Source organism: Serinus canaria, chromosome 4 (genome assembly GCF_022539315.1).
Source record: "Serinus canaria isolate serCan28SL12 chromosome 4, serCan2020, whole genome shotgun sequence".
Classification (NCBI taxonomy): Eukaryota; Metazoa; Chordata; class Aves; order Passeriformes; family Fringillidae; genus Serinus; species Serinus canaria.
This window is the reverse complement of record NC_066317.1, coordinates 52,901,704-52,917,686: the sequence shown is the minus strand read 5'-3', so window position 1 is coordinate 52,917,686 and position 15,983 is coordinate 52,901,704. Positions and strand designations below refer to the sequence as shown.

Here is a 15,983-nt window from a genome sequence, read left to right as displayed (position 1 = left end):
AAAGAATAAAGAATAATTGAAGTTCTTTATGAGATTTTTTTAAATTCTGTTGTTACCTAGCATAAACACTTAGCCAAAAGTAACTTCCTTGTGTTTCAAAACCCAATCATTTCCCATCCTTTCAAGAAAAGTTTGGCTCAATACATTCTCTGTACAGGCGGTCCCTTGTGCATGCCCAGTGCAGGGGCTGTACAGCCCTAATCAAACAATAATTTTTAGTAGTGCTCTTGACCCCTCACAGGTGGCTTTGACACAGTTATGGTCTCCAGTCGTCTCTTCTAGTCCTGGTAAGGGTCTTTGGAATGATAATAGATTAATGAGGTTGGGTGCAACACTTCACAAAGCTAAACAGTAGTCATAAAAGAAATGCATAGGGAAGAGATGGAAAAAACAGATTCTCATCTGTTTTAGAAACTATTGCATTAATTTTCCTATTTCATGCATAGTTAAATATGCATAGTTTCTTGAACTGGGTTGGCTTCAAAGAATAAACCACAGTATGTTTTCACCTACAGAATTATTGCACTGCCAAAACATTATACATATCAGACTCAGACAAGAGAAAGCACTTCATGTTATCGGTAAAAATGTTCTATGGCAATAGTGATGACATCGGTGTGTTCCTCAGTAAACGGATCAAAGTCATCTCCAAACCCTCTAAAAAGAAACAGTCACTGAAAAATGCAGACTGTAAGTATTTATTTGTTTTTTCTTATTTAGCTATTAATTTTGTTTCATACTACTTTTTTTGTTACGTATTCTAAGGTCTGACTACAAGAGAAGTTGAAATTTTCAACTCCAGTTTTTTTGCTGCATTTCAGATCTGTACACTTCAGTGTATTTTAAAATATTCCAGTATAGATAGGTTACCCTGTTGCGTTTTACGCAGTCATGGTTAATTATTTAGTAAATATAAAAGGCCCACCCAAACCCCCATGTATTCTCAGGAATGAATTCAGGTAGACAAGTGTTCTACCTCAGCTTTCTAAGCTTTTGGATGTCTTTAATTGTCGTGATCTTTTGCTTAGAATGTTTTGATCAGTATCAAAGAGATTGTTTTCAGATTGTGATGAGTAGCATCATGTTATCCGAGCTGCACTTTGTCACATCACAGCCACCTTCTTGCTGTCCCATACCATTTTCATGTTGTTCTTATTTTTGTTTTGCATGGTTCCTTTTAAGTAGTCATTTAAGAAATCTCTGTGGTGGTATTTCACCCAGATTTATTTGCTTACCATGTTTTTCAACTAGCGGTATCTCTGGTGCTAATGTATAATTGGGAATGTTTTTGCTTTTCCTCCACCTTTTTTTGCCTGCATACCACTGGAGCACCTCAAGAGATACCCTTTTTTTTTTGTTTGTTTTTCTCTCTCTCTTCACTAGTGCTTTAAAAGGCTCTTCCATCTGTGTTGGGCTGGAACCCATTCACCTATGGAATGTGGATCTCGGGGCCGCTAGCTTGGCACATGACTAAAGGCAATCTGTTGCTGTGCAGGTCACGCCCGTGGGCTCAGAGTATGCACTGTTGAATTTGTGTTCAGACAGATAGTTTTGATGGACAGTGAATATGAACCAAGCATTCTTCAATAGTCAATATGAACCAAGTAGAACAACATGCCCATTCTGATGGCAAAATTTTAGTTGCTGGGTTTTTTTTTAGCGGAGCAAACTTTACATTTCTATCTTTTGAATGATAAGTAAGTTCAGATCTGGGGACATTCCAAGTTGCATGGTTATAATTTGACATAGTCACATCTGTCTTCCTTTCAATTGCTTGTGATTTGTAAGAATACTGTGTCTTTATATTTCAAATATTCTTCAAATGATTGCTGAAAGTTGTCTTAAGTACTTCACAAGGGCAAGCTAAAGCTTCTGCTTAAATCAGTTGCTGGAGAACTATGAACAGAAGGAGTTTTTAGCTGGCAAGCACTAGCCCATTTGGCTAAGCACAGAATTCTGTGAGCTAGCATGCCTTTGGAGAACAGCCACTCTGTATGTTATTGCACTCGTAATTTTATGTCTATTTTTGGTCTGTCACAAATAGAAATATTTTCTAAATTTTCCAATATTTGATAATTATGTCTTGATTTCAAGTGTTCTTCAGTTTATTTTATATTATTTGTGGCTTTTTGATACTTTTCTATGTAATAATGAAGTAATTTTATAATCTCAAGTCTGTATGTGTTCCTTGCAGTATGTATTGCATCAGGGACAAAAGTGGCACTATTTAATAGACTTCGATCCCAAACAGTTAGCACCAGATATTTGCACGTAGAAGGTGGTAATTTCCATGCCAGTTCACAACAGTGGGGAGCATTTTACATTCACCTGTGTAAGTAAAAGCAAATCTCTGTATTTTTCTTCACTTTCTTTCCTTCATCCTCACAAAAAAAACCATCCTACATTTTTTCCTCCATATTAATTGCCCATATGCCCACTTGTTTTGTTGCTGAGTGTATATTTGACGTAATAATGTGATGTTAAATGTTTGTCATATCAAGAAAAATCGTGATTAAAACAAGTAATTCTGAAAATTCCTGTTTCATGCAGTGGATGATGACGAATCAGAAGGAGAAGAATTCACAGTGAGAGATGGCTACATTCATTATGGGCAGACTGTCAAACTTGTATGCTCAGTTACTGGCATGGCACTCCCGAGACTGGTACACTTTAATTTCTCCAATGCTGTAATTAATTTATAGATGGCAGCTTAGTGTAATTCCATAGTTGGGTTTGCAGTGTTCACAGGTTTTGGTCTTGTGTGTTGCCTTTAGGTAATACATGTTTTTTGTGGAAAATCGGATTTATTTTATTTAAAGCATATTTTTGTGTCTGCAGATTATTTCTGTTAACAAAGAACAACTTGTAAAATAAGATAGGGGTTTTTTCAGAATTTAAGACTGCCAAAATAGGTTAATCTGTCTATTTTAAAAACAGTATTGTAGATTTCTCTGTTCTGAAATGCTTCAAATATTGATATTGAATAGATGAATAAAATATTTTTAGCCAGTGGGACTCTTCCATGTGTGGAGTTCCAGCACAGATTTAAAAATGCTTGACTGATTTGATTTTAAAAGCACTTTTGTTTACTCCTGAGGATATATTATACCAGTAACAGCTTGCAAAATCCATTTTTTTCATATTTATTAATACTATCTGTTTTAAATCTGAAACATGGGAATTGCCTCTGGAATAACCAGTTAAGAACCAAATAAATATTTGTGAACCAAATAAAATATTACTTCTGGATTCACAGTACTGAGTTTTGTAAATAAAGTTAAGTATAATTATAGAATTTTTTTTCTCTGTTTTATGCATTTAATCCCAGCCTAAGTGGAATTTTATGTGAATAAAAATCAATAGTGCTTCATACGGAATCTTCTGCGAAATTGTGGTTTGTGAGCTCATTACGAGTTTTGTACAAGGCTCTGCTAATTCCAGTTTAGGTAGAAGCAATCTTTAGAATGCACCAATATAAAAACAGACTTCCTGCAATCAGGCTTTTGTTCCCCTTTCCAGACTAATTTTGCTGGGACTGTAATGTCAGTTTCTCTCCCAATACCAAACTTAGCTAAAGGATAATAGCCTGCTCAGTGTAAATGGTCCAAAATGAAAATTTTGTTTGACAGTAAAAGCAGTTACACAGGTTACACTACAGATACGGTTCAAGCACAGGAAATTCAGTAAGAGGATGTCACCTTTTTGTGGGCTTCATGTTAATACTTTTTTATTGATGAAATGAGATGCCATCATTTATTATTCCAGAAACCTTATTTGTAAGTAGAAACAGATTAAAGCAAATTAGGCTAAAAGTTCCTCTTTTGTTTGCCATGGGGAACATGTGTCATCCTGCTTTTACAGGACTGATAGAAGGTGATGCAATTAAAAGATAACTTGCAGATATTTTATCAGCAAATGCAAAGAATTTAGAAGAAAAAATTTAACCTTTAAACTTATTTCGCTAATAATACTCTCTGTTATAATTAGATATGGCAAAGGACAATTGGGTTTCTGATTGTCAGCTTAGAAATATTCAGGCACTTTGCTGCCTCTGGTAGTTGCATAAAGCATTAAACTTCTTTCTAGGAGTTGAGTTAAAATTACGAGCTACAGATTTTCATTATCTAAGGGAATAGCTCTTGATTTTAGAAATTAATTGACAAAAGAGATCTGAATTAAGTCAGTGGATATTTTTTCACTGCACTGCCAAATGTGAGGAACGGTTTTTTGCAGTTGTCTTTAAGTAATATTTAATTACCAAATACTGATAAGAAATGTTAGGATTGTTGTTTCCAAAACTCTACTCAAGGACATCTCAATACCTTTAGTTAATTCTTATTTTAATTCTTCTCCTTCAGCAACCAGTTTGCCACAGAATGTTGTTGATCCTATCAGTGGTGAAAGCTTCTGTAGAAACATATTAATTACTAAAAATAATAATTAATAATAATTGAAGATAACTATGTAATTAATAATTGCTCTTTTACACCAGCAAATGAAACAAAAGTAGGTTTTGCTGAAGCTTCAATTTTTTCCCCCACTCCTTCAGCAAAAATAGATAAAATATATGTACCTGCTGCACATTGAAGTACTGAGTAACGCTTCAATGTTGTGTTCATGTTTCAAAAGCATTAAGAATTACTAATCTAGTTTCGATATCAAAATGAGAGGCATGGAAATGTTACAAAAATTACTTTTCCTTTACTGACTGTATGTATGTAATAAAGTATAGAAATTGTTCTAAGTATGTATGTACAATTTTCATTCACAGATAATTCGAAAAGTAGATAAACAAACGGCATTATTGGATGCAGATGATCCAGTATCACAGCTCCATAAATGTGCATTTTACCTTAAAGACACTGAGAGAATGTATTTGTGCCTTTCCCAGGAGAGAATAATCCAATTTCAAGTAAGTTGTTCAAATCTATTTCAATAGAAAAGTGTAGGTGCCAAATTTTCTCAAGTATCCCCAAAATATCTATGAATGCCATTTTTGCAGTATGTTTTGAATGTGAGTCTAATACTTTGTTTTGAAAAGAGAGGATGGAAAGCAACAAATTGTTTGTTATCTGTGCCTTTCCAAATCTGTTTTTCTTTCCTCATAATCTTCTTCTGTCTGTCTGGAAAATGAATTCTCATTTCTCCAGTGGAGAAAAAGGAAATACATTAGAAGGTTGTGCATGTAGTTATGATACTGTGGCTTAACATGTTGCCATGTGCCAGTGGAGCTGCACCACTTAATTTTGTGTCCCTTTCTAGGTTACAGCAAATAAGAAGTGATACAGTTGATAATAGTCTTGTTCCATTATGAACTCAGCAGAGCTGCCATGCGTTGCTCTTGGCTAAGACTGTAAACAGACAGCTGTGCAGTTGCCCACAGTAACTTGAAAAGCCACAGAAATTTGATTTGCCTGTAAAGAATAGAACTATCTCAGAAATACTTTTTCTCCAGCAGGTGGAGAAAAACATTGGGTTTTAGGCTCTTGTGTGTTAGCATGCTTGTAGCACTTTCGCATAGTAATTCCTGCCAGACCAAGGACCCTGAGAGTAGCTCAGCTGGTTAAAGCATGGTGCTGAAAACAACAAGGTGGTGGGTTCAGTCCCTGAACATACTTAGTCTTTACTTGAGTTGGACTTGGTGACCCTTGTGGGTCACTTCCAACTCACAATATTCTGTGACTCTGAAAACTTTGACTGAGTTCAGGACTACCTAAGTATTTGCAATTTTCTTTAAATATTTTGGGGTCAGCTCAAATAACAAAGGGTGTTGAGAGATAATGCTATGTTCCAGGAAGATGGCCATGCTTGGCAGAGATTCAGGACTTCCTTAGAACAGCTGTACCTTCTTGGGTAAGAAAAGTAGAGGTAGGAAATGAGAAGCTAACATTGAAGATGTCTCTTAAGGGAAGGGACAGTAAGGCTTGGTGAAGAGTCATTTCAATTCTGTCCTGAACGGGGACAATGAATGGAAAGATAATATGAGAAGCTTTGTTACTATTTCAGTAAATGTTCATGACCTGTACATGAGTACTAAGCATGATGTTAAGGCATTTTAATCTTCCAGTACCACCTGTTGAGAAAATTTAGTTAAAAAAGAAAATAAAGGGTGAGAAATGTCCTTGGAGCCCAATTTGGAAGTGACAAGGAAGAATGCCTCTCTAAAAGAGGAATTGAAACCTTTTAAAGATTTCTGTAACAGACAGAGTAATGTGTTACTGAAATGATTCTTAATGTAACAGGATTTTGAGAACAAATTCCGTAGCATTTGCCTTCCACATCATGGACTTAGGAAATGTGAAAAAAGTCAGTCAGGTATCTTTTACATTGTTGTTCATTTTTTCCCATCCATGGTTTTATTTGTCATGATTCAAAGTATATCATTCCATGCCAACAAGAATTGCAATCAGCCTGTAGGAATGGTGTCATGCTTCAAAATAGTATACAGCAGTTCGTATAGAATGGCTCCTCTTTTGAAATTGGGCTAGTAATTCAGAAGCTGTGTATGTTACTGCTGCAAGTTTCATTTGGGCATCTTGAGTTTGGAGAGATCTGTAGTGACTATCCATGTCACACACTTCCCTTGCCAGCTGTTTTCAGTGCTTTTTACATGATCATACCAGAATGAAGAGTCCACATGAAAACGCAGCTTTGTTTTTTAACACCTAATATGGACAATTCATGCTAATTGAAGTTTATCTGCCGCTTTGAAGAGTGAAGGTTATGATTACCTACAATATATCCTTAAAGCTTAATGGAGGGAAATAGAATCTAGGTATTAGAAATTTTTGTCCCATTTTTTCTGTACACAATTTTCTTATGGGTTGCTAGGTGGTGAAATTGTTCAGAGAGGCTTCTGTTGCCATTAAAAAAAAATTGTCTGTGTATTTTCTATGTATCTACCTATTTGTGTATACTAATTTAGTAGTATTTAGAGGGAGATACTAGATGACCTTTGAGATCCCTTCCAGTGCAAGCCATTCTGTGATTCCATTATTCTAATTTGTAAGGCTGTGTTGCTTCAGCTTCTCTCCTATGTCTTTGCACAAATGCCGCAATACAAGCTTGTGTTTTCCATCATTTTGTGGAGGGTGAGGAACTCTAAAAAAAGAAAAAAAATTGAGCAGATAAAAATCATAACTAATGAAAAGTATTCCGCTTCACTCTGTAGCTGTTTGAAACATTTTGCTTTAATAAGAGATCTGTTTTAAAGCAGCTACTCCCAATTGCTGTAGTTTTTTTGTTAATGCCTATTGAATAACATTACAGCTTTGAAAGTTGAACTAAAATAAAACTCCAGCATAAGGTTGGAGATGTGACAGTGTTCTAAGTGAGAGTTATGTTGTTCTCTAGTAGTTTTTCTGAAATGTGAAGAGGGTTTCCCTCGGGTTTCCTCTAAATGAGGGTTTCCTCATTTTTAGAGGAAAACATAAGGAGACATGTTTTTGAAATAACAGGCACTAGGTTAACCAACTCAGTGGCTGAGTTGGTTTTTAGGTCTGTGACTTGACAAACATCTCTACAGATCAGATTTGAAACTTTGCTTTCTCTCTAAGGCCACTCCATGCCCAAAAGAACCAAATAAAGAAATGATTAATGATGGAGCTTCTTGGACAATCATTAGCACAGACAAAGCAGAATACACATTTTATGAGGGGATGGGTCCAGTCCATGCTCCAGTGACACCTGTGCCTGTTGTGGAAAGTCTTCAAGTAAGTTAGTAGTTTGTTTTAATAAACTGGTTTTTTGGTAAGATTATTTTTGTCATACTCATTTAACCTTCATGGTATCCTTGTGAAATACTGTAAGAAAACAGTCTTAATAGCTTTAAAAATAATAAAATTACTTTGTTGTAATAAGTTTTCTTTCTTACATTTCAGAATACATGAGCCTATCCATCATAGAAATAATACTAATATTGTATTTTAGAATTTTCATATTGTATTAATACAATTAATACAATTAATTACAACATTTATATTATTGTAATTTAATATTGTATAATTTTATTTCTGAAACTACCATGGTAGTGATATCCTTAGGACTTCTTTTTGATTATTTAGAAATTGTTTTTGACTCTTGCCAATTATAGATCAGAGAGAACCTTACTAAAAACAAACCCAACATTTGTCAGAGAAAAAACTTAAAGCTCCCCTGACACCTTCTCTGAAAGATTTTGTTCTCTGTTTTCAAAGCATTATTGACATCTATTCTAAGTAAAGTTCTAATTTTGATCCTTATCAAAACTTGAAAATTCCTTCATAGTATCAAATTAATTGGCAGTATCTTTTAGATGTGTTACTTCTTCAGTTGTGTAGATTGTGTTTGTGTTTTGGTTTTGTCCAGCTGCTAAAAACAGCACTGTTAAAGTTCTGATCTTCATGTGAAGGTTTTGTTTGTGAGTTTTTTTGGTTGGTGGGTTTTTTTTGTTTTTTCCGAGGGGAATTGTTTATTCCTAATAATACATATTTGGGGGGGATTTTCTTGTTCTTTTTCTATTTGCTCCGTTTCCAGTTGAATGGTGGTGGGGATGTAGCAATGTTGGAACTTACAGGACAGAACTTCACTCCAAATTTACGTGTCTGGTTTGGGGATGTGGAAGCTGAAACCATGTACAGGTACAATATTTTCTATTACCTCTGTGGTGGTTGTATTTTACTGGGTGCTTTGAAGAGTGTATACTTGTGTACACACTCAAGTGTACACTTTTCTGCACGGCAGAAAGGGGTCTGGGGGTGTTGGTTGCAAGAGGCTCAGGATGAGTTATCAATGTGCTCTGGCAGCAGGGAGGCCAAACTGCATCCAGCTGGTCAAAAGATGTGTCTGTCCCACTGCAGTCAGCCCTGGTGCAGCCTCACCATGAGCACTGTGTGCAGTTCTGGACTCCCCATTAAGAAGGATGTTCAGGTACCAGAACATGTCCAGAGAAGGGCGGCAAAGATGGTGAAGGGCTGGAAAGCCCAGGGAGTTGCAGCTGAGGACTTTGGGCTTGTCTGGTTTAGAGAAAAGGAGGCTGAGATGTGACCTTATTGCTCTCTGCAGCTTCCTGAGGAGGTAGAAATAGAGAGGGAGCTGCTGAGCTCTGCTTCCTTCTGTCATGTGCCAGGACATGGGAATGGTTTAAAGCTGCCCCAGGGAAGATTTAGACTGGACATTGGGCAGCATTTCTTTACTGACAAGGTAGTAAGACACTAGAACAGGCTTCCTAGAAAGGCGGTTGATGCCCCAAGCCTCTCTGTGTTTAACCAAATAAAGGGAATTGGGCTTTAACAATATGACTGTAACTTTTGGTCAGCCCTGAAGTGGTTGGTTGTGTGCACTAGTTGAATATTGTAGGTCCCATTCCGACAGAGCTGTTCTATTGAATTTTTTAAACTTAAGTACGTTGTACTCAGTTGACTCTCCTGTTTTTCAGATGTGCAGAGAGCATGCTTTGTGTTGTTCCAGACATTTCTGCGTTTCGAGAGGGTTGGAGGTGGGTCCGACAGCCAGTCCAGGTTCCAGTAACTTTGGTCCGTAACGATGGCATAATTTACTCCACCAGCCTTACCTTTACATACACACCGGAGCCAGGGCCACGGCCACACTGCAGTGCTGCTGGAGCAATCCTCAGAGCCAACTCAAGCCTCATGGCCTCCAGTGAAACAAACACAAACAGTGAGGGAAGTTACACAAGCGTCAGCACAAACCCCACCAATGTCACATCATCTACGGCAACTGTAGTTTCCTAACTACTGTTGTTTGTCTGGACTTTAATTGACTTTTCGTGCTACATTCAAGAGAACTGAACAATTTTTGTGGTTTCATGGGAAAACACTTTTCCATTTTAGGTGATATGATTTCAACCTTGTTACCTGCAAGTGCTGATCTTAAAAACAGAAGCCACAATAAAAAAAAAGAAAAAACCAACATCCGAAACATAAGAACTTTATTGAAAATCTATTTTTCAGCTGTGGTTTTTTTAGTGGGCAAGAAACAAAAATGTGGCTGGGATACATGTTGAGCAAACTAGAAAACATGAACACAACATAGTTTTTATGGACCAAGGAACTTGTATAAGCTTTAGTATAAAAGGTACATTTTCACCATACCTTTTTTGTATCACAACATATAGTACACTTTTGTTACCAAATAGTTTATATTTTTTTTTCTCTGAGCTTTTGCTCTGAAGTATATTCAGGTTCCAAGCCTGACCATGCTTGTATAATCTAATTACCATACTCTTCCAGTTTTAAAAAAAAATATATATTTTTGGTCTGTGGCTGGAACTGTTCCTTTTTTTAAACTGAAGTCTTGTGACTTTTTATGAACTGAAATTGTTTTTATTTCAGCAAGTAGAACCTTGTAAAGGCCAGCATATTTTTTTTAAGATTATATGAAGTCTGTGCAAAAGCTTTAAAAAATGCCTCTGCCTTGCCTGCAATACATGCAATGTATGTTAACTTTAGTGCTCTGTTTTCAGTCATTGTTAATAGTTATTTCTGTTTTTCTTTTTAAATATGTATTTATAGTGATAATTCATGAGGTTCTAACATTACATGAGTTTTTTTCCTAAAAGTGGCATCTCAAGCAGTCATATTAATGATTGTTCATGTCACAGGCATATGTTGGTGTTTTTGAAGGGTTGTTACTGGGTTACTCCCCCTCTTCCTCGCTCAGTCATATTACATCTGAAAATGTTTCAGGATCTGTTCAGGTTTTTCTAATCTTGTACATAATTTGTATTAAGTGTAAGTTAAATGTTTTATTTCAAAAGTGGAATGTTCCCAATAACTTCATTTGGCAGCATGTCTTCTGTCTTGTTGGCATGAAACTAAAGTACCATGAGAAGTATGTGCTACAAATGGGATTGGTAGGTGATGCCCTTCATCACTTTAAGAATCACAACAAGCATGTTTTTCTTCATACTGTTCAGTAAATTAGGCCAGACTTTTGTGTAACACTTGTATTGAGAACGTGCTTTCATTGTGAAGTGATCATACAGTAATAACTAGAAGTAAATTTTATTACTTAGAAATGGGCAAATAGAAAATCATAAAAGCACTATGAAGATGTCAACTCCTCCTCCCATCCTTGTTTCCTGTGGGTTTCCCTTTCCCTGCCAACAGCTTGTGCAACATTCAAGTCTTCTCTCCAGCATAAATTCAAGGCTCATTTGCACTTTGACTTTGTTGGTTGTTGCATTTGTTTTTCATTTTGACTTTACCATGTTTTGTCCCTCCTTGTAGGCCTGCCTGCTTCATTTGTAATTGACCGTATACCCCAGTAGTTCATTTGTAGTCACAGAGCTAGGCATAGACTTGTAGGACAAGTTCTGACAGTGTGATCTTCCTCTTTAAAAGCCAAAATTTCATGGTGTGTTCAGCCTTTTCTGTACCCTGAAGCAAAAGTCACAACTGCTGTGTAAATGTGAACCTGTGGTTTCCTACAGTGCATTGCTTACAAGCTTACCTGTTGACCATTTTTGTAGGGTTTTTATTTCTGACCACTGATTCCAGTTTCAACACCCACCACCATTTTAAAGCATTGTCTCTGCACCGTATTTGTGTACTCTGACGCTCCATTCTACCTGTTTGCTTTAGTGCTCCATTGTATGTGTGAAAACAAGGTGTTTAAAGGAAGAAATTGGTTATAAAGCATATTTAGCAACGAGTAAAATCAGTGCCACTGTCCTCCTGAAACGTGCTTGTATTCTACCACAGGCCTTCATACTCTTTACTCTGTATTGCAGAATGTGTTCCGGTGATGTAGTCGCAATGCTGGTTCCTAGCACTAGTGAATGCTGCCTCACCTCATCTCCATTTCAGTGACCAAGGGCAGGATTCATTGTGGCCTTATCTCTGTTTTAAACTGTTTACTGGCATTTACTTGCAAATCTGTTTACCTTTGTATGTGCTGTAAAATTTTGGGTTATTGTGTTGTGGCAGGAATTGTTTCGCAGTGTTTTTGTTAGAAGCACATAAATATCTTACAGTACAGCTTAGTTCAAGAGCCACAGATTTTCATCACTCATTAGACTGAGAATTAAAATAAGCAAGATACATATATCAGATTTAGAGGGTATTCAAGAAACCATGATAGACACACAGCAGGCAAACCATAACAAGCCTTTTAACCTTCAAGAGACTATTTAAAATAGCTTTTCAGAACTTGACACGTGCTTTTATACTCATTATTTTAAATTTTTTTACATATAAATGCAATACTTTTTATATTCATTTTCTTTACGTGTGGTAATTTTGCCCAATAGATATAATATCCCTTGACTTGTAAAGATTTATCCTAATATCTGCTGTTCTACACACTACAGCCTAGTGGGTGAAAAAAGAGCCTATTCTGCTTACAATACCATTTTAAACCCCATTTTTTCATTTGGCTTGTGGCTCTCTTATTGCCAGTAGTTATTCTGTAGTACAGAAATGGTCTTCCAGGTCCTTACTGTTGTTAATACGTCCAGTTGTTCAGATATATTATCTTCCTGAACTTTTTTTCTGTGGGGTGATATTGTTACATATATTGGCCTTGTGAGCTGTTAACAATTTTCATGATATTGACAATATCTCAAGATTTTGATAAAACTACTTATAAAATGTTTCACTATGAAACTCTTATAACTGTTCAAGTCTAGCTGTTAAGTCTGCTGTTAATTCTGTATACATAGAAACTGAGTCTGTGTTCAGAATGTTATAGTTCCAACTATAGGAAGAAGAAGCAAAGTGAGTGCTCTAATTTAGCTATGCCTTTTCTTGTTTTCTGTTGCTTGGAACTGCGTTTCAGAATTCAACACTAGCGTAGTCTTTAATAATCTGCTGCTGATGTTTTTCCTAATTATTTGCCCCAAGGGCATCCCACAAATATGTTAATAATGGTATTCTGTACTTGTTTTCATTGCACAGACTTTAAAAATCAGAATGGTTATCTGAAAAGACGTTAACTCAAGACATAAATTGAGGAAATACCCATATAGAAAATATTAATGCCTAGTGAATCAAATTATCTATTGGAAGTAAGCTACCCACTTGTGGATTAAATGACTCCATAGAGATGTCCATCTTGAAACTAAGATGCTCTTCAATTATTAACCATATTATTTACTTTATTTCAAAAGCAGCTGTGTTTATGAGTACTGAACAAATGTGTATACTTTCCTGTGCCAGACTTTTGACTTTGTTTTCAAGCACTGTACTGTGGGATTGAGTGGCAGCTTTGTTAGAAAAAGAAGTATATTAGGGTTTCTACTTAACCCTTTTAGGACTGAACAATTTCTTCCCTTTAGAAGCTGTAAAATAAATGAGCAGTTGTAACTTCATAAACATTCTGTCTGTGTTCAGCACTGCATTTGCCCCATCTGGAGGTGCTATGCTAATGTCATTTTTTAAAATCCTGTAGCATGTGTATACATTCAGTCTTAAAAGGGTTATTTTTACAAACTGTGCACCTGTAAAGTTTCTTAGCAATAAAGGTAGAAAAACGAGCAAGTTTTTACCATAATTTTGTAGAATTAATTGCTCAGTTCCATATTTCATCAAGAAAATCCCTGCAATATGGGCAGTTTTGAGGATTAAATAAAAGTGAAATGTAAACCACATAAAAGTGTTCTTGTCAAGTGTACTCTGTGTGTGTATGTGCATAAACTGTCGGGTTTCATTTTTTCTACAAGGCTGAAGATAAAATGCCATGTTACTGTTGCTGTGACAGACATAATTGAACATCTGTATGATGATATAAAAGTACTTACGGTTTGAACAGCTGTTGAAACTTGCCACATTTTATTGGTTTTTTTCCAATGTTGACCAAGCAATATGGGTTTGATTTTTGTTTGTTTCATTTGTTTTGGGTTTTTTTTTCCCCCCAAATGAACAGTGAGGTCATCTATGGAACCAGAACAGCACAAAAGAAGACCAACCCTGGGAGTGAGAACTCATCAGTACTTGTGAGGCTGTGCGCACTGGACTCCACTTAAATGGGATATGGAATGTCCACCCAAAAATCTAAATCGGTTTCATTTTTGCTTGTATTATTGCTGAAGTTAGATAAGAAACTGTTTTTTAATAATGTGTAAAAAAAGTTTCACTTTTTTATATAATTTATTAAATAAGGAAAAATGAACTGTGTTTAATTGTTTAACTTTAGCAACTTCATTTTTGCAACTAGTGCACCTGACTCCTTTTAATCTTATTTTTAGTTGCAGAATGTCTAACATTTCATTCAGTTGGTTGATAGCTAGAGCCAGAAATTCAGCAAATTAACTTATTTCTTGTTTTGACAGAATAGTAGGGCTGTCAGGAACAGCTAGAAATTATGCACTCTCAATTTGCAAGCATGAGTGACACAGTCACTTCAAGAAAGTTTTTTAGATGGGAAGTGGACATGGCAGAGAGAGAATATAGAATAACAGAAGCCTGACAGTACTAACTAGTGTTGTATTAAACTGATTGAAGAACTACAAGTTTACCTGTAAGAGTGAGAAGGGACTAAAAGTGGTTCTTAAGTAGGAGAGCCAAGAACAACAACAAAAACAACAACAAAAAAATGACCGGCTTTAAAGAAGGATTACAGATACTTTTATTGATACATCTGCAAGTTGTTTGCCATTAAGATGTATGAAATAGTCAGAAACTCAACAGTTGCAGAACTTCTGTTTTTTTGAAACAGAGACATTATGGACATTATTCTCAAAATTATTTCCAAGACCCTTCAGTCTTTTTCTGAAATGATAAATAGATTCTTCTGAAACAGAGTAGAAATTAGATCTGAGGTTTTTGCAAAGAGAATGGTCACTTGCTAAATTTTAATGTTGGTGTCATTGGGAGAAACTGCATGGGATGGTACAACAACTTAGATAAACAACTGTGAATAGAAAAAAAATCTCTTCAGCTAAGCCTTGGCAATTAGCTATATAGGTAGACTCAATAATAAATCGCAGTAGGATTCAGAGAAGAAGATTAAAAGGAGAGTGGTGTGAAATAGCTGGGCTAGAGGAAATGATTCATTTAGTGTTTGCATGTAACATGTTCCATTTCAGAACATTCAGAACTACTGAACTCAGTCGAGCAGTTGGCCTTTCACAGGGCCCTGTTTAGGATGGAGTTGCATGCCCCTGAGCAGGGTGGAAAAAACTGAGTATCTCTGTAAAGGATATTTATTTCTGATATCTAGTAGTACAAGCTCAGTGTTAGATCAAAAGCATGAGGAGTTATAGCCCATATTACTTAAAAATACTTCTGTTTTGAATATAGACTTTAATGACATATGCTAAAGTGAGAGAAGTTGAGAAAGTCTTGATTCTTTGTAGAAGCAAACTTGCAAGTTAACTACTGTCTGAGAAAGATCTGATTAAATCTTTTGAACTTGACATCTTTTAGGTTCTGCATCTCTTTTTGAGTATGGAAAGGGATGGTTAAAAGTTGGATATTGTCTGTTCTGTGTGCTATTGCCTTTGTGTTCTAGTCTCAGTTCCCTTATTTTTCATGTGTACTTTTCCAGGTCCTTAATTATGTTTCAGTTTTTCTCAGAATGTATAAATTTTGCTGCATAATTTAGGAGAGGAGTTGGTTTTAAGTCAGGTGAACTCCAACTTTTGTGACTACACGCTGCCATCTCTTGGTTCTGTTTCTACTGCTGGACTGTGGGGTGGGGAGAAAGAAATGTTTGTTTTTTAAGGTGCTTGTAGATACATGGAGTGGAAGGATCTACAGACCTGGCCCTAAAGATCTACAGGGTTTTAGTTGAGGGGGCCACAATTTAGAACCATGTAAAGTTGTAAATTCTTTGAATTTAGAAACCCTTTGCTTTTTATTTATATTTTAATTGTGTTATCTGTCATGTTGCCCCCTCATCTGTGTTCATTTAAACCTTCAGTCTTCTTGTTTTATTTGCTGATCTGTTCACTGGTGAAAGTTGTCTATTTCCACCTCTGTGGATCCCAATGGATGTGTTCACAGGCAAGCTGGGGCCTTGTGCTATTGCTGCTACTTCTGTGT

The 15,983-nt window shown here is 36.1% G+C and overlaps 1 protein-coding gene across 4 annotated transcripts in view; it reads left to right on the top strand.

Annotated features, from left to right (window-relative positions):
• RBPJ (recombination signal binding protein for immunoglobulin kappa J region) overlaps positions 1-14,114 on the top strand; it is a 142,720-nt gene extending 128,606 nt beyond the window's left edge. For all 4 annotated transcript variants that reach the window (XM_050973825.1, XM_018925454.3, XM_030238790.2 and 1 more), the window contains 7 exons: positions 516-690; positions 2,195-2,332; positions 2,551-2,663; positions 4,772-4,912; positions 7,557-7,712; positions 8,515-8,618; positions 9,416-14,114. In XM_050973825.1, coding sequence (XP_050829782.1) covers positions 516-690; positions 2,195-2,332; positions 2,551-2,663; positions 4,772-4,912; positions 7,557-7,712; positions 8,515-8,618; positions 9,416-9,731 — 1,143 coding nt within the window. In that variant the 3' untranslated portion in view covers positions 9,732-14,114. The remainder of the gene's footprint in view (positions 1-515; positions 691-2,194; positions 2,333-2,550; positions 2,664-4,771; positions 4,913-7,556; positions 7,713-8,514; positions 8,619-9,415) is intronic.
• Positions 14,115-15,983: the final 1,869 nt, after the last annotated feature.